Below are 18,421 nucleotides of genomic sequence, written 5' to 3'. Positions count from 1 at the left end.
CTATGATGAAACCCCATTGCAAGAGACATTTGTAAACCATATTATGACCTCGCAACTTGAATGAAACGGGATTCTTCCATGTACAAAAAAATGTTCCTCTTTTTTTTCTTGTATGTGAAATGATGCCAAGTGTGAAATTATGAATTGTATTTATCACCTCTAGTCACTAGAAGAATAGGGCGACCTTTGAGTAAGGTTAAATTTCATCATGATGTACTAGCAGAGCCAGGCATTGATTAAAACTGTAATTGCTTGACTTAATACAATCATAAATCATACTTTTGACCTCCCACTAAACCTGTATGGAGCTATGAATTCTAACATTCAGACTGATGCACTCATAATTAAAAAGTGTATTTTTTTTCTTTATCCAAGAAGCAGCACACAAAACAAGTGTGTACAAATTATATCATCAAGTGTATTTTTTTTGTTATCTTTAAGCACGTTCTGTACACATATTGAGATCCATTTCACACGAACACTATACAATAGCAATGAGTGAGGGATGGAAAGTTTTTCGAGCTCACGTCAAATGGCACTTTTCAATTAAAAAGAAAAATGTAACAAGGAATCACAGAGCTTGAAATAAGTCAATATAGACAAAACCCAACAGAGGAAATGGCTTTATATTATTAGATCCATTCAGTAACAGATTCAGCACATATAAAATGCACAATGCAATGAAACAAAAACATTTGTTTGTCCCATCCTTGTGTTTTCTCAGCTTAATCTGAGCCATGAATAATGCATGAACACAAGATGTTTGCAGCTATCAGAGGAGAGTGTGTGTGCTTTTTGTCTCGAGCCAAAGGCAATCTAAAACAGAACGTGTTAAAAGGAGCGATGACAAGATACATCGAAATATCAGAGAAATATCAATACAATTCACACATCATCAATTATTCATCTCCCGGACGGAATAAGTCACCGATAGAAAAAAAAAAACAATACATGTTTGGCTGCTTTACAAGGAATATCTATGTTTCCACGATATGTTTACATTTCCTGTGTGCTTTTTGATCATCCCTTAACAGTTTTTGTTTTTTTTCCATGGTGGGTACATGATGGACAGTGAGTTGGCTCCATTGTCACTTTTTAAGAAGCAAGTTTGGGCAATTGTTCCTCGGGCCGAAAGTGTGAGGCCGCAGCGTTTTTTGGGTTCATCATTGTGAAGCTGTGAGGGGAAAAGGAGAAGGAACGAGCATCTCAGACGCTAAAATCTTCTGTCATTTAGCATCCAAAAATGCCTCTTGAATGTGTTAGCCTCTATATATACATACAAGCAATGTTTACAAATATACCTTCACTTGGTGTCGACTGAACTTTCACATTTACTCCTATTTTGAATGAAACGCTACACCGACCAGACGGGGAAAAAAAAACTGACTTCCATCTGCCTAAACTCCAATGTTCAACCGCCAGCTTGTGTTGAGTGCTATCCCTTTTTAAACATCCTGTATTTTTTATGAGGATCATCTTTCGCGGACAGAGGCAGGACAAGCTGCTGGGCTTCAAATCCACGTCATGTATCATGGCTGGGAAAATGTATTACAGAAATGAAAGGGGGTCATTTTTCCCCTCGTGTGTCACAAAAACCAAACAACTGTTTTGCTCTGCTTTTAAGACGGTGGCTGTAGAAAGTGAACGCACCTGCGTTGCTATAACATTTTTTTTCCAATGAAAAATACTACAAAAGCTGTGTTTTTTTACACCATTGTTTTTATGGAAATTTGAGAAATTACTGTAACTATAGATTGAAAAATTATGTCTGAAGGGATTTAAATTGATGATGAGAACATATTTTTAACATCTTAATGTTTGACAAAAATATAAATAATTAAATAACTTGCATACATGTAAACTAGAAACTGCTGCACATGGGAAAAAAACAACAACTATATTGTGTCTTGGCTTTTTGGGCAATATAAATTTGCTCAGGAAAAATAGAAGCAAACTGTTTATGAGTGTGCAGCGTGAAATTAAAAATACAGCATGTGTTAATAGGTTTGGGCTATGTTTTCTTTTGCTGGAATTGGAGTTTTCATCAAGGTAGAGAGAGCCTTGTGTGTTGTTCCAGTGAGAAATTGTGGAAAAAAAAGCTCTCTCTTTCAGCATGGGAATGACCCCAAGCATAGATCCAAATCAACAAAACAAGGCTTGCCACAGAGGAGGAATATTTTTGAAGGATTCATTGAGACTTCAAAATAAAATAAAAAAGACTTCAATGCTTTAATTAAAGAACAAATTATTTGAAGGCACATCAATCCAATCCTCGAGCACACAGTTCCAAGGCTGTGTTATCATTGTTCTTATGCTAAATGGTTGTTGTTGTTTTTTTCCCAATAGATTTCTGCAGTAGATTTTTTTTCTTAGGGGATATTTACTTTTTGCTTTGTTTTGCTAAGTTTAAGTCATTAATAATGCTTTTTTTTTTAGGGGTGGGGGGATGTTTTCCTGATTTGTTGGTGATACATGAATGCACTTTGTGCGCTGTCCAAGGTTCTGATTTTACACAAGCTTTTGTTTGATACTAATTCCTATAAGATTTTTTGGGTCATTGAGGTTAAATTGCACAGGTTAATAGTTTGCATGATAATTACAAGGTTGCGCCGACTTTCTAAAGCCACGTTACGTCAGACACTGACATTTTAGACAGAGATTACAAAGTAAACACTGAGGGAACTCGACTTTGGTTCCTCTTAATGCATCATATCCGTGCTATATACAAAGCAACACTGGATATGTCTCTTCCTTGATTGACAACATAAAAAAAAAACAAGAGGAAGTGTGAATCGGACGACAGCATAATGTTTTCTGTGCAACCGTGAGAGTAAGTTAATATCAAGTCCACATTGGACGGTTGGCTTCAGTTAGGGGTGAAATGTCTGCCGTCCCATCAGAATAAGAGGGAAAGAAAAGAATAACGGTGAATGGAAAGTGAAGCACCCTCACATCCGCTCAGTCCAGGGCCGCCTACTCATACATAATATTCTTTGTCCTTGTTCTTTTTGCCCTTTGTGATTGCCTTGGCCACGGAGGCCGTCGCTGTGCTTTTGTCTTTGACGACCGCACCGTTGCCTTCCACCGCAAAATTGTTGGCAAAATTGTGACCCTGGTCTGTCTGGTAGGAGCCCTCGTCCCGGTTGCGGTACTTGTACATGGCATAGAGGAGGATCAGAATGCAGAGAGCAGCAGCAGCCACGATACCAACCACCATCCCCGTGGTGCTACTGGACTCCCTGATCACTTCCACGGCGCCCGGTTGGATCTTTTCGTCGGAGGCGGTGGGGTCGGCTGTGGGCACATGGGGAAAATTGGGGGGGTAAGTTAGTCCTGGAGTGTTTCGGGAGGATGGGGGTGCAGGGGGCAGAAGCACCTGGTCTCGGGTGTTCATTTTGCCTGCGGGGATGTGGAGCTGGTTGGGGTTGGTGGTGGGAACATAAGGGGGTAAGGGGCGGGGTTTGTGGACTCCGCCTTCACCGGCGGGAGGCGGCGGAAGGACTGTCCTGTCAGTGACCAAGGGGGACTTGTTATTATTGTAAAAGTCTTCGTCATCGGATTCTGTCATCTCCCCGGAGCCGAAGGCCGAGACCTCCACGTTGTTGTCACCACAGTCCTCCTGGTCTGGGGGACAGGAAGGATGTGGGGGGACGATCACAGACTCTTTGGTAGTTTCGAGAGGGGACAGTAGGGTAGGAGGAGGAGGAATGACGGGGTAACGGGTGGCGATGGATGGGGGCTCGAGGGAATCCACTGTTATAATAGGCAACACTAATTCCCCTCCTAAAAAAGAAACAGAAAAGGTATAGGGGTAGGGGTGGGGGGGTTCCTAAATTAGAACAGCATTAAAATTCTGCCTGAACACTTGCGCTCATTACCATAGAAGCGCAATCTGCTCATGAAGTAGAATATCAGTAAAAAATAAATTACCATTAACCACTGTACCTTAATGATCATTTTACACTGCGAGAAGAGCCAACATTAACTGCATGAGGTCATATACAAATATGAGCTGCCGCTTTGGTCTCGAGTAAAATATGTGCGGGCAAAAGTGTGGGTGGATATAAATGCTGAAAGAGGCCCATACCAGAACACAAATAAACAAGCTGCCAGAAGGAAATGAACACAGGACAAACAAAGACACTGAATAATTACAATGCCATACATTTCTTATGCATGTGTAGGCAGCAAAATGGGGTTAAATTAGTGGCAGTGCATTCTAATGGTGCTATAAAAAAAAGAAAATGAATAAATTAATGTGACTCAACATGAAGAAAATGAATGGAATCTTGCTGTTTCTCCACATTTAATAGGTATTCCAAATTGACTCCAAATCAACCAATCATAACGTGAATGTCATCTGGTACGATTTAGATTTTATTCAGACAAATCTAGTTATTTGTACTATATATATTTTCCACATCTTAAGATGCATCACAGTCAGTTTAAAGCTGCAAAGGTCCTGTTAATTATTGAGGGTGCTTCATATGGGAAAACTCTTTAAATTGCGGCACTTTCAGTGCCATAAACTTTGCTATCATTCACTCTTAACAACACTATAAACTCACAGATTGCTCTCGAGAGAATTTAGTACAATTCTACACGATAAGTGATCCAGGTAATTAGAGGAAGACAAAACATTTAATCACTTTTATGATTCCAGTTGAATAATTACCAGAAGAAAATGTACAATATGATTTAACATAAGTGGAGAATACCGTTTGACTAAGACAGTGATTATTTTATTCATGGTTCCTATAATGTAATACTACAGTACAGTATTAAGCCCCCCTACTACTTGTGTCCCCACCGTCACTTATGATTGATGTACCTGCTTTACATGTGTGGCCAGTAATAGAAGACAAAATTTAACTCTCAAAGTAGTTAGCAACACTTAAGGGTATTTTTGAAGATAAAAACAAAAGCTATCCTCTAAGCATCCTATCGATCAAGATGACAAAATTACGCACTCCCGAGTATTTTATTTTTATGGATTGTGGAAAGAGCAAAGCATGTTTTTTTTTATTTTTTATTTAAACAAGACCTGCAGCTATGAGTGATTCAGAAGGCTACCCAATATTAAAGAAAAGGAGTGGTTATAAAAATATATATAATTCATTGGGTATCACTAAATTACTACACTTGTATGTGCAATATTGTGGAGCAATTTGGCAGCAAGAAGTTCAATTGCTCAAGTGGGCATTACACCCAGTGGATAATTGAACATTGATGGACCCTTACAGTAAAAAAAAATCAATTTGTATTAAGGTTGAGGCAACTCTACAACGACAGTATCTTTTTTTTTGCCACAGAAGACCCACCTGTTCCCGGTTCACACTCTTCTAGATCTTCATCATCACTTGGACACTCGGCCGATGCCACGAGAATATCATCAGAGTTTTGCGGCTGTGTGTGTGTATGCAGAGAAAAAAAGCAGATTTTACAAACATAATTCTTTATAAAGAAGAAATGTTGCAGTCAATGTTTTATTTATGCTAGTGAAGGAAAAAAAGTGCACTCATTCGGCTGCTTTTCATTCATTGCCCCCATGGCGGACTGTTCTATTTCCATAAAGAGAAAGCATTTCTGTCAAATATAAAATTCCAGTATGGTTAAAAAAAAAAAAGCTTTTCATTTGGTTCTGTGTAAGTTGCAAAAGAGAAAAATGAAACCTATCATGCAAAATCAATATGATTTCTCAGAAATAGGTTTAAGTAAGCGTCAACTTCAATCTAAACTTGCAGAGTGAATGAACTGTTGATGTGGATGACTATGACTAATATAAAATCATATTCAAATATCAAACTATTCAGTTTACTTGGGCTAACACTTGGTAGAAAAACAGTGTGTTGCTACAGCATAATATGAACTAATGTTTTACATCTAAAGAGGCTTTGAAAAGGTTGAGGCCAATTTCAAGCTTTAACAATACCTTTGGTCTCCAGTTGCAGTAAAACACAGCACACACCCATGCGCAATTGAACTGGCACATAAAAGACTTTAAAATTTAAGCCTCCTGTGAGAGTTAGACCTTGAAATTTTAATTAGTCTTAATTTCGGAGTCTCACAATGAGAACTGAAATGTTACTCATTTGGATTTGCCTTTGAATATTTCTCTCATAGTGTGCCATTGATTACAAAAACAGCATGTCATAGTATCTGCATTATTATGGTAACCCTTTAAAGTATACAGAGCAAATGGCATAAACAATACAAATGAAATAGTATTGCATGAACTAGGTGTATGTGAGTCATTGTTCCATATATATACTACAAATATATTGCACATATAAATCAGGGTAAGATTATCAGACCATTTTAGATATAATATTTAGTTTTTTTTTAAATAAATGGATTAAAATAACTGGATTAAAAGCCCTGAATATTCAGTTTTTTATAGATCTGGAACAATGTATATTTTAGCTTTTTTTAAATATATTTTTAGAATTTACGAAATGTTTTTGAACTAAAAACACAGAAAAAATGAGTTAAGAAATGACAATGTTATCTTTGACACATGTGCTTTACACCTTACGCTCGCAAAAACATTGTTTCCTGTACAAAAAAAAAAAACGTGTTTTGCTTGTCTTTTAACAAAGAAATTAAGTTAATTTCAGACAGTAGTCACTTCTCCTGATTGGCTCATTCATCAGAAGGCTGTAAAGTGGTTAAAAGCTTAAGATTGGAAAGACGGTATTGTACTAAGAGGTATGAGCTGAAATTCAGTTAAAAATTCTGTATTTACTGGTAACTCCTTTACAGTATGCCCTTAATACAGCTTATTTCGAATACTGTACCTTTGAGACCACCTCTTTTGAGATTGAGAGATTTCTTAATGTGCTGGTTGTAAGAGATAAACACTCTTTTATGACTTGGGAAAAAAATGACCAGCCTAAGGCAAATGCTACAGAAGATAAGTGATGATGAATCTCCCTAGCGCCAACTCATAAATGAAATGCTTTTGACACGTTATTAGATAAATATTGATCCCGGACTGCTCCAAATAATGTACGATGGACACTTTTGCCCTCTTATTGCGTTGGCGTTTTTGTTTAGTATTGATGGTTTTATAATTGCAATGTGAGAGCTGTGGTATCAAGAGATAGATTAAGTTGGGTAATTCTCTACGGAAGGTTGGGGGGGCTAGTAAAAACAGTTGTGGAATATGTGCTTAGTCTTTTGATCGGACCCCCACACCATTTTTTATGGCTGGGAAATTTTAATCAATGAAAGAAACTTGAAACATCTATTTTTTGAAAATTGAATTTCAATAACGTTTCTGTAGTCCTCAAAATAATCTTCAGAAGAAATAGTTGCAGTATTTGCTGTTTTTGCCTTTTGCAAAAAATCAATGAAAGAAACATGAACAAAAAAGAGAATTAGTAATAAAATATGTATCTTTTTCATGGAAAAATTAAAAAAATCAATATATACAAACAAAAAGTTGAATAAAAAAGGATACATTTAAAAAGGGAATATTTATACCCATCCCCTTAAGATAAAATAATGACAAAATAAAAACATACATATTCTATTGTGAGCCCCAAATGATGCATGAAAAGATGTATAATAAATTCCCTGATTACCCCCCTTTTAAATCAACAATTGTCATTTTTTAAATCAATTTTTCTGTGTTTTTAGTTCAAAAATCATTTAATAAAATCTAATAATATATTTAAAAAAGCTAAAATATTCAGGTCCTTTAATCCAGTTCTTTTAATTCATTTATATAAAAAAATCTAAACATTATATATCTAAAATGGTCCAACCCACATGTGATCTGGTCACCATGAATGTGACATCCCAACCAAACTGGGTTTGACACCCCTGCTCTAGTGAGATTTATTTCTCCATCATTTTTACTCTCCTACCTTAGAGATGCTGTCCCTCAAGCTGGGCGATCGCTGCCTTCGGGTGGTGGTCGTCGCCATCGTAGTCGTGGTCTCCATAATGGTGGTGGACATATCGGACACCGCCAGCGGGGTGGCGGAGGTCGTGTCGGTAGTCAGCACTGAGAGCGCGTCCCCTACCAGCCGTAGGTTTCCCTCCACCTGCACGCTGGGGTCGTTCTCCGCCGCTAATTTGAGCACCTGCAGCCCGTTGTAGTAGAGGCCAGAAATCTGACCCTGGAAGGGCCTAGCCTTGTCCTGGCCGCCGATTTTAATGGCGGCTTGGCTATTAAAGATGGTCAGCTGTCTTCCTACAAGCCAGGCGGCAAAAAGTCGATAGGAAGGGAGAGAAAGAAAGGTGATGTGTTCATGAAAATGTCACGTGGGTTCTTCGGAAGACAGTTCAACCGGGCTGTTGTCAGTGACATTTAGTCATTCACTATTCACTATTTATAGGTTAACAGGTAAGGGGGATTTAGACTTTAATCATGCAGTTTGCAATAAAAAAAGAGGAGCCACTTATTTATTTATAGGTCCCTTTTTACGCGTTTCGACAAGCTAAAATTTGATTTCTCACAGTCTGATATCAGAGAGGGATTGGTTTTTGTTAAACTGGATCGTTATTTATCCCTTCAAAATGACCAAATAGAGGCCATAACTAAAGTCAGTGAAGTCACTGATTAGTGCGGCAGGGAAAGAAAAAAAAAAAAGAAATCGCCCAAAATGGAAGCTTAAACTCCACCGGCTAGTGAATTCCGCAGTCATTAAAAGTCGGAGCTCTCCCCCAGTCCAATTGTTTTAGCTCCTGAGAGGGACAATGTCTTGTAACAGCGCCGCTGACAGCAGCTACACTGATAAGCTACATCAGCGAAAGAACCGCAGTAATGGGCCTGTTTCAGGAGAATACTTATTAGCAAAGTTGGTGGCTGCAAACAGTGATCCATTTCAGCAGCCTGTCAGGGCTCTTTTGTCACAGGCTAAAGTGAAGCTGGGGGACTGTGACATGGTCACTGTAATGCATACACGGACGGAGCCAACAACAAAAGGGCCACTGGGAACAAGAGGAGGGAAGCGGTTCATTTAGGGGCATCACATCGAGAGGTTTTGCTTCCATGGCTTTTAAAAAGGGAAGAGGAAGGATGTTTAGGCTATATTCTATTGTATGGGCACATTTTAAAGATTTAAAAACAAATTATTACACACATTTACACATCTAGTTAGGATGAAGGGATGTTAGAGCCACGCTGAGAAGAAAAATCAGGAGGATGCAATTACAACAAAGAAATGTTATCTTTAAGTTTTATTAGGGTATTGATTAAAAAAATGTAATGTATGTTTTAAATATTATGAGAATAAAGTTTAGATAACGGATGGAAAAGTGACATGTGTTATCATTTTTGTTCAAAACGGTTTTGGAGTGCCATTTTATTCTGGTAAAATTTGGACATTCTTGTTCTAGCTAAAAGAGAAATGGTGATTTTATTCTTAAAAATGACTTGCAATAAAGTACTTTTCTTCTATTGCATCATCTCTTTGAATATATATTATGACTTCTTATTATCCTCACGATGAAATATTCATATTTCCATCTTGACCTCCAAAAGACAACTTTATTCTCATAATCCAATGATGTCTTTGATTGAAATATTTATTAATATATTATCATTGTTTCTCTTTTCAGCGTAGCCATAGTAAACCTTCATAAGTTAATGCAGTGGTTAAAGGGGGCCATGGGGGGGGGGCTGGGTATGGGTTATGTCTTTTTAGTTGATCTGTTTAATATCTGTTTAAGGGAGCAGCTATGCCACAAGGTGCAAGGGTGACAAGGAAGTCAATATTTAACAATATTTTCCACTGCTATGATTTGGTTGTCCAAAATCAGTGTCCAATTAAAATGGGGACTATTATACAATTGGCTTAGATGACCCTTGTCACCATTGTCTGGTGGTGCTGCGCCTCACTTGGGGGGAGGTTAATCACTAGTTAGTTCAAGGATTAATTAACCAATCAATTATTTTTTTTACCTTTATCGAGTAGCCACTCGTCAACTACCCGACCGAGTCTGTATGGGATTCTTTGCCTAGCAATAGCCAGTCGTTCATTATCATAGTGTCCTTCAGAGAATTTGGAGAGACAGGTTAAAGGTTAACGTCTGCAAGCTGAAAGATCACAGGGTTAGAAACAGAGTGATGATGGCTAACACCTTTAACAAGTTGGTTAAGCATTTGCCACTTAAAACGTATCTTTACTGAGAGTTATTCGATTTTTAAGAGCAACAGTTAGAGAAGTCATGTTTAGGCTGTTTATAGCTACACTAGTTAGTATTGTTTAGCTATTTTAACCACAGGACACACAGGTTTATATATAAAAAAATGGTTAATTCAAGTTAGCAGCATGAAAAAGCAGACATATAAAAAACAGTCAGAAAAACAGTTAGTCTGGCAGAAGATATAAGAAGATAAAACATTGTTGAAATTTCATAGTAAATATTATATATATATATATATATATATATATATATATATATATATATATATATATATATATATATATATATATATATAAATATATATAAATATATATAAATATATATAAATATATATATATATATATATATATATATTATATATATATATATATATATATATATATATATATATATATATATATATATATATATATATATATATATATATATATATATATATATATATATATATATATATATATATATATATATATATATATATATATATATATATATATATATATATATATATATATATATATATATATATATATATATATATATATATATGAAAAAGATTTGTAAATTATGCTTTATATATAGTAAAAACAATATTTAAATACTGTCCAATAAAATGCAGTGTCTGTTTCCAATTATTATCTTTTTTATTCTTAATGATGGGGAAAAAGGGAAATTGTTTTGGGTTATATATAGTATATCTTTTAATTTGCATGCGTTTTATTGGACAACGAAAACATTGTACATAATACATCAAAGACAAGTGATTTGACTTGGGGGTAAAAAATGCAGTGTAAACTTACGCAGAGTCAGCAGAGTGAGTTTTTTTTTCAAAACAAATGCAGATAATGAAGATGCGAAGTAATATTAACACAAATGAAGAGAGAGATGCATATATAAAGATACACTAAATAACCAGGCTAAAGTCAGCCAATGTTGTCAGGGGTTGGTAATGAATAAATAAATAGGATTAAGATTACGGTGCAACATGGAAGAGGTGGCGACATACACGACAGTTTAAGTCACTGAGACTGTGTTCTAGCTTCTTCTTACATAACAAGTCTTCTCAGATTGTTAATGTTGGGAGGAAAATATCCTCATTCAAGTCATATAATGAAAACGCTGATTGCTAAATTGGAATCAACGAGTGCACAACTTGAAGATCTTTGGGTTTGTGCGTAATATAACCAGCAGCTGGAGACGGAGACGGAATTTTTTCCCCGCTGCGCTCGCTGGTGCACCTGCTCTGAAGAAGGTCGACCAGGTTCAGAGCAGGTTAAAGAGCAGCCAGCGTGATTACATGAAAGCAGTTTGCGCTTCCTTTTCAATCTGCATGCAAATGAGGCATGCAAATACACAAGCGGCGAGCCTTAATCCCTTTTGGGTTTAAATTGAGGTTCCGATGAATATATTATCTCTAGGTTTGTTTGTTACGTGTATAGATCTAGCGTATACATGGAGTTGAGTCAATAACCAAATATCTTGCCACGCGTAAGAATATTTCCACTAGATTTCTCTCCCAGAGTATCAATTTGTCTTTTTTTTACGCATAATTACAGTAGCTACAGTATTTCCGAAATTTCAATGTACCTGACTAGAAGCCACGCCCACCAAATTTGAGATTAAAAATGATTCATGTATGGAATACTTTGTATTTATGTCGGTAAATGCACTACTTTAGCTAGATCAGTATAAAAGCAAAGCAAAAAAAAATGTTAGAATAACAGTGAGGAGAAAATAGCAGCTTTCAATGTACTGCTTTGAGTTTGTTTGCTTGCTTATCCGTTTGAGGAAGAAAAACAATCGCAGGAATGACAGCTGCTGTTGAAAGTCTTTTTAACTCAAGGATATACTTAGCAATGCAGTTTAAGGCCCATGTGTCAGTATCATATTGAGTGATTGTTTATGCAGCATGAAAGGTCCACCATAGATGTGTGGGCGGCAACTTAATAGAGGGCTCCGAGAGTGATGCGTAACTGAGAGCGGACAATTCAAACCACCAATCATTTGGTGATTGACCTTGAGGCAAACATGCAATGGGCTCAGCTTCATTTAGTAGGCAATCATTGTGTTTAGTCTTACCTGGAGGGTAGCGCTCAATGACCGGATAGTTGTCCACTTGGAGGGTGGCATTGCCACCGCTGCGTGTGAAGCGTACAACGTGGTACTTGCCGTCATTTACCATGACAGCGGGTTCATCTATGGTGATGTCGTCCGTCCCCACGTTGAAAATGACACCGATTTTGCCTTGGTCCTGCAGGTAACAAAGTGTGAATGCCAAGTATTTAAAAAAAAACATTTTCAAAACACACATGATGGAGGAAATCCTCTTGGTGTCTGTTGTTTATCACTTTAAGGAGTATTTGATAATGTGTGAGTAGACAAACTGGCCTACATTTACAAGCCTAACTTCTAATATTTGTTCCTTGAAACGTTTGACTTGTTGCTCTCTTTTCATGAGAAGCAGAACTGCGCTTGAGTTTAAAAAATGAGGCATTTTGATGTTAGCTCTGTTTGTGAATTTGGGAACATTTTTATTTGGAGATGTATTGTCTCAAAAATTACTCATATCCAACATTATTGTAGAAACATAACAAATAATATATACAATATATTCTAATAAACCACCAATTCAATCCAGTAAATGATGATTCTAGAATAAAAATACAAAATTATGCATAGATAACAATATATATTCTTTTAAAATCAGAATGCATAACATTAAAAAGCTCGCTTAGTCCAGAATGTAAAATATGAGCACTCATTAACTGCCCCAGTGACCAAAAGTCCAATTTCATTTGACAGTGCTTCTGTAGCCTGAAGCAAAGCAAGACAATTGTAGGTACTACAATCCACCTATCCGTACAGTTTAAATTCCACTTGCAGCTTTTGCATTATGGGAAAAATGCCCCTAAAAAAGAGACAACAACTATTTTTCTACACCCCCTTTCATTCAAAACAGCTGACAAAATTAAGTTCATTTGTGGTATAAAACTACACAAAAAATGTCCTATAGCTAGATGAGGATGCTGAGACCAAAAACCTTGCTGGGCTAGTATAGGCATATCATTTGTGACGTGGGCAGTATGTTAAGCTCTTTCTTAAGGGTTCAGCATCGTTTCCTCTGAGCCGCTAGCTCAGGTTGCATGATGTGGATCAATCCTGACACAATCCTGCTGCTCTTCCTTTACCCCACCAAGTCTTCCCCTTCCCCCTGCTTCTGTCTGCTACTGACAACCTTCTACAAAGGTCAAAGCTGCTTCCCAATATAGCCTTTGGGGGGCACTGGTAGCAAACCCTCAGTTTCCTGTGCACCACCTGACTTCCATACAAGGTCAAACTGATGATGGTCACTGCGATAAACTGCATCCCAATTTGCACAACTGGTTGGCCAACAATGGAAACTGCTTAAATAAATATATTGATTCTAAATTGTCTTGGTTTTCAATTAGCAATATGAAAAGGATTACAGAGTACAATATCTTTTTGAGACACCATCTAGCGCCGAGATATTTCTTTTATATCCTGTGAATATCATTACAATGCACGCTTGTACCTAATAAAGTGTTCAACGAGTATATTTTGCAGCACATGAAACAACCCAGTGGGATGCTAACAGTTCATTAGAGAGGCTCGTTGACAGGCGGTGACGTGACTCTAATAATAATGTCAGTTGCGCACAATTCTATGTCGTGCAGACGATTAATAATCATAATAATAAGCAAGTTCAGCTTGCATATGGCTTTTGTCTCTCGGGCGGATGGAATAAGATATGCGGAGGATGCAGGGCTTTCTTCCAACTCCAGCTGCAATATGGCGTCTTCAAAAAGACAGAAGGAAATGCCGGCAAATTGGGTGGGAGTAGAATTTTGTTGATATGAAAATGCGCTATTCCTCTGTGACACTCCAATATTTACTGTCTTCACAGACAAGGTGTACATGTCTTAAGCACTTCCTAGGGCTTTATATATTTGGGAATTTGGAGCTTTGCTGTCACAGTTACGTGGTTCCTCTTGAACTTATTTTGAGATTTGTGCCATATTATATCATTTCCCCTCCTCATATTCACGGAAATTGAATGAGTGGCTGAACGTGCAGACAGAAATATAAGTGTTCTTCTTCCCTCTGAAGTGGCTGCTGTGGCATGATGTAAAAGCTGTCTTAAAGCTTTTTTCGCCCTCTAATCGTATGCAAAATAGCGTTGGAATCATTAAAAAATGTGAAATAATTTTTCATGCTGACGTGGTTGGTGCAACATTTGAAAGTGTGAAGTGTGTTGAGAGACCTCCGACATCCCGCTGAGGATATTTACGCCAGAACTGTCAACTCTGGGTTCAGTAATTAATTACATACGTTCATGTAAAGCAGCCTTCAAAAAGATATGTAATATGAGGAGACTATTGCAAAGTGGGAAAACAAAAAAAAATCTGATTTTTTCTCATTAACTAATGAACACAAAACTTTTTCATTGTTTCAATGTAGCCTTTTTAGATTATTATTATCATCATTATGTTAAATTATAGTCAAAGAAGTGAGACAAGTGCATGTGTTTTGTTTTGTTTGGTTGGGTTATCATAACACATCATTATATCAAGAATATATCATTATATCAAAAATAATTATCATCTATTTTAGATTTGAAGGTCCAATTTGAAACCGCATGGTCCTACAAAACAATTTTAATTTTACATTGCTATTTGTGAGTCTGCAAAGACATGGCATTCAAAAATCTCCCCCTTTTAAACATATGCAGGAAAAAAAAAACAGAAATGACTTAATGACCCATCGCAATAAGTGACAGTTTATCTTCCTTTGTCTGAAACATAATTTATTTGCCTTAATTTAGCCTCAAGGCTAGATAACGGTTCACTTAGTGGCAAATGGTTTCCTGGCCGGCAAAAGAGATATTAGTAAGAAATAAAACCTGAATAAAAAATAAATATAATAAAAAAAGAACAGTGTTCAGTACAAACATAGATAGACTACTGTATAGTCATTTGGCTGACATGAGATCAACTTTGTGGATTCGCTATTGCTGTTATCTGTCTTTACCTTGACAATTGTTCATTATCTTGCGCTTGACATAAAATAGGTGCAGATAAATGTTAATAGGAGACCTTGACTCTGTGTTGCTGCACTGAAACACCTCCACAGTGGTAACTCCACTTAAATTAATTAGTTTTATAAGTTTATAACTTGAATTTGTGTAAGTAGAGTCACATTTTACACGTAAACATACCTGACAACGTTTTTCCCTTATTTTATATATTTTTTGGTCGTTTCAAATTGTGCACGTCGCACATCAGCTTTTGTATAAGAAATGTTTTAAATAAAAAAGTATATTTTTGTAAAACCGATCTCGTCTTCCCCATTTCGGCTCTAATCTGCATCGTCTTGGTCATTTGTAGCTGAGAAAAATGTCATCGTCAATTGCTAATGTCGTAATGCTTTAAGCATTATATGCGCATGTGTGTTATTCACTTCCGTCTTTACACTATATAAATATAGTGCGTCAGGAAGCAATGTACCCAGACAGTCAAGCTGCCAGCGAAATCTACAGAATGTTGAATTTAGTGCATATAAAAGACTGATTGGGCACTCTGTAGAAACGCTCACAAGTGGAGTTACAGCTGTAATTACATCACAATTTACTGATCTTGGCTAAGTTTGATTTCTCTAGGAAAACCATGGGATCAGATCCAGTAAAAGAAATTGTTAATATACGACTGGGCTTTCATTTTGTGACTCATTCTTAAGGTCAGACTTGTTTTAGATTGATTGACCTCAGCATGTAGACTATTCACTTTTGTTAAACTACAAGCGACAGATGAACTCGAGCTCAGAGTTTAATTTAGCCAATAATAAAATCTCCTATGTTGGTAAGGGTATTTTTCTTTTCCACTTGACTCAGTAATATAACAAAAAAAATCCCATAGAACCTTTCAAGTGCTGGCAAAGCAAAACTAGCGTACTTGTCCAAGCGACCTGAAGAAAAGGGCTTTTGCCATGACATTCATATGCGCTCTTTTGTATTCAAGAATCTACTTGAAGCAGCCTATAGGATGTGTGACATAAAAAAAACACATGGCGTGTGCTATTTGCTTCTATAAGGACCTCCATTTTCTGCTGAAGTATACTGTATGCATTACTTTGCCTGCAGCTTAAGTTGGCGTCTATATGATGTACGGATAACAGTTTGATTATGACATTCCCCCGCAATGAGAATTCCTTATTAAAGATGCTAAAAGATGGATTATGTTTCTTAGTCCATATTCAAAAGTCAAGTGGGAGTCTGCTTCATTGGTAGGGGCAATTTACAGCTGTTTTATCTCTCATAATCCGAACAGAGCTCTAAAATATTTCTTCATACACAACGACAGGACACATGATAATGTGGTTAACTTGAGGGACCTGGTAAATAAAAGCAGTTTAAAGTCATCTTTAATCCCAACAGTGACCAAGTTCCTATTTCGGAGATGAAAGAAACTGAATATTCAAAAATTCCATAACCGGCATACTAATATCTTTGCACTGTCACACATGAACAGAGCATGCAAGTATTATCCAAAAATATTGCATTAAGTACCAATCTAATAGTATTATCCCTTATAGAATAATCTACAAACTAAACTGCACCATTTCAGATGTCCAGTGAACCTAATCAACTGGAATAGGCATAAAATCTGATTTATAAAAGACTCCAGAAGTTATATAAAAATTAACGTCAAAAAAGACAATATATCACTGATAATAATATATAATATATGCCTATATTTATTTACTTTACTGGGTTCAATTGGATTTAATATATAGTAAATGTCCAATATATTTTACTCTATCTCCTGAATTGAGTCATATTGGCCAAAGTGACTTGGTCTTATGAGAGATATGAATGCTATCCATTATATCTCAGCGCTTTGCCAGAGAAACTGCACACTCTGTGAGCTTCTTCTCTGCTTGAGCATTTAATAATGTGTCAATGTGTCAAAGTATCTGTGCACAAGTTGGCATCCTCAAGAGAAAAAAAAAGACACTTACAAGCTGTAAGCATGTGCATGGAGCTGTGACAAGAGACTTGATCCCAGGGAAAAGAAAAAAGGCATCTGTTTGCAAAACATCAACTCTAGTTGAATGGCATTTTTTGGTGCAATATTCATGTTTTAAATCAAAGCGCAGCCAAATAAATTAGGTATCTGAGAAGTACTGTATTTCTTTTTAAAACTTCTTAAACCATTTCATAGTTATTCCAATTAAAACAATACATAATGGAACAGCCACAATTTTTTTCCCCAACAATTCTGGTTGTGACATCACATGATGATACATTCTGGTTGTGACATCACAAACGGGGCGGAGTCATCTGAGAGAGGAAGACGAATTAGGATCTACCTATGCCTTTTTTTGATTGCATTCCTGTCATTTTTTTAAAGTCACTTGGTGTGGTATTTCTTAGCACCTTTACATACAATGAATGCCTGAAATGGTTTCAATAACAGAAATACCGAAATATGCATTCGACTGAACGCCATATTAAGCAGCTGCGATTTTAATTATTACACCACAAGCAGACATTTGACAGCTCTCTCTTCTGGTTTTCTTCACACCACATCTGTCCCACAGCTATGTACTAAAAAGGCTGATTTCCCTCCAGAACAGACTCACTTGATGACAGCTGCTGAAGTGTCGCCCGTTTCACCAACAGACGTTACACTTTATCACGATCGAAACCCTGCTGCTTTGTTGTGGTCATTTTTGCAATTGTGATTAAGCTTAAAGTGACAGACCATAGAAGATGGGATTGAATACAGATGGATTTTATTAATTGGGGCTATGGAAAGAGATGAAAATAAATAGGCCTTGCGATTGAAATCGACTTTATTCCCTTGCTCAGCTTCCTCATCTTTTAAAATGAAAGTTCTTCCTTCAAAGTCATAGAAAAATCCAGACTACTGGTCGTTTTGGTATTTTTCCATTTCTCCATTGAAGGGTTCCTTATTGCCCATAGCTGGCTGAGAACTTTTTTTAACTGCCTTTTTTGTCAGTACTCAACACCTTGCCAATAACTGACACGTGGTGCAACTTGGCACTGTTCTTGACCTGATGAGAAATTAATAAACGTGCAAATCGTTGGTGGAGGAGCACAGAATTTTGTTTCTTTTTTTTCTGGCTGCTGTCTCCAAACCAGGACATGTTTTCTTCACGTCACTTGCCAAACAAAAGAACGTTTTGGAGTGTCTCTTGTAGAGCCAGATCGATTTGTGTTGTA

At 36.7% G+C, this 18,421-nt stretch overlaps 1 protein-coding gene across 16 annotated transcripts in view; it reads right to left on the bottom strand.

Moving 5' to 3' along the window:
* Positions 1-398: 398 nt before the first annotated feature.
* Positions 399-18,421, bottom strand: part of LOC144213122 (neurexin-2-like) — a 107,399-nt gene continuing 89,376 nt past the window's right edge. For 5 of the 16 annotated variants that reach the window (XM_077741392.1, XM_077741391.1, XM_077741390.1 and 2 more), the window contains 5 exons: positions 12,238-12,409; positions 9,914-10,003; positions 7,872-8,200; positions 5,322-5,406; positions 399-3,783 (listed from right to left, as the gene is read on the bottom strand). In XM_077741392.1, the coding sequence (XP_077597518.1) occupies positions 2,978-3,783; positions 5,322-5,406; positions 7,872-8,200; positions 9,914-10,003; positions 12,238-12,409 (1,482 nt within the window). In that variant the 3' untranslated portion in view covers positions 399-2,977. The remainder of the gene's footprint in view (positions 3,784-5,321; positions 5,407-7,871; positions 8,201-9,913; positions 10,004-12,237; positions 12,410-18,421) is intronic. The other 11 variants (XM_077741400.1, XM_077741399.1, XM_077741401.1 and 8 more) reach the window with 3 other exon arrangements.

This window comes from Stigmatopora nigra, chromosome 19 (assembly GCF_051989575.1).
Source record: "Stigmatopora nigra isolate UIUO_SnigA chromosome 19, RoL_Snig_1.1, whole genome shotgun sequence".
NCBI classification, from domain to species: Eukaryota; Metazoa; Chordata; class Actinopteri; order Syngnathiformes; family Syngnathidae; genus Stigmatopora; species Stigmatopora nigra.
Note: the sequence above shows the minus strand (reverse complement) of the source record. Positions and strands in the feature narration are given on the sequence as shown.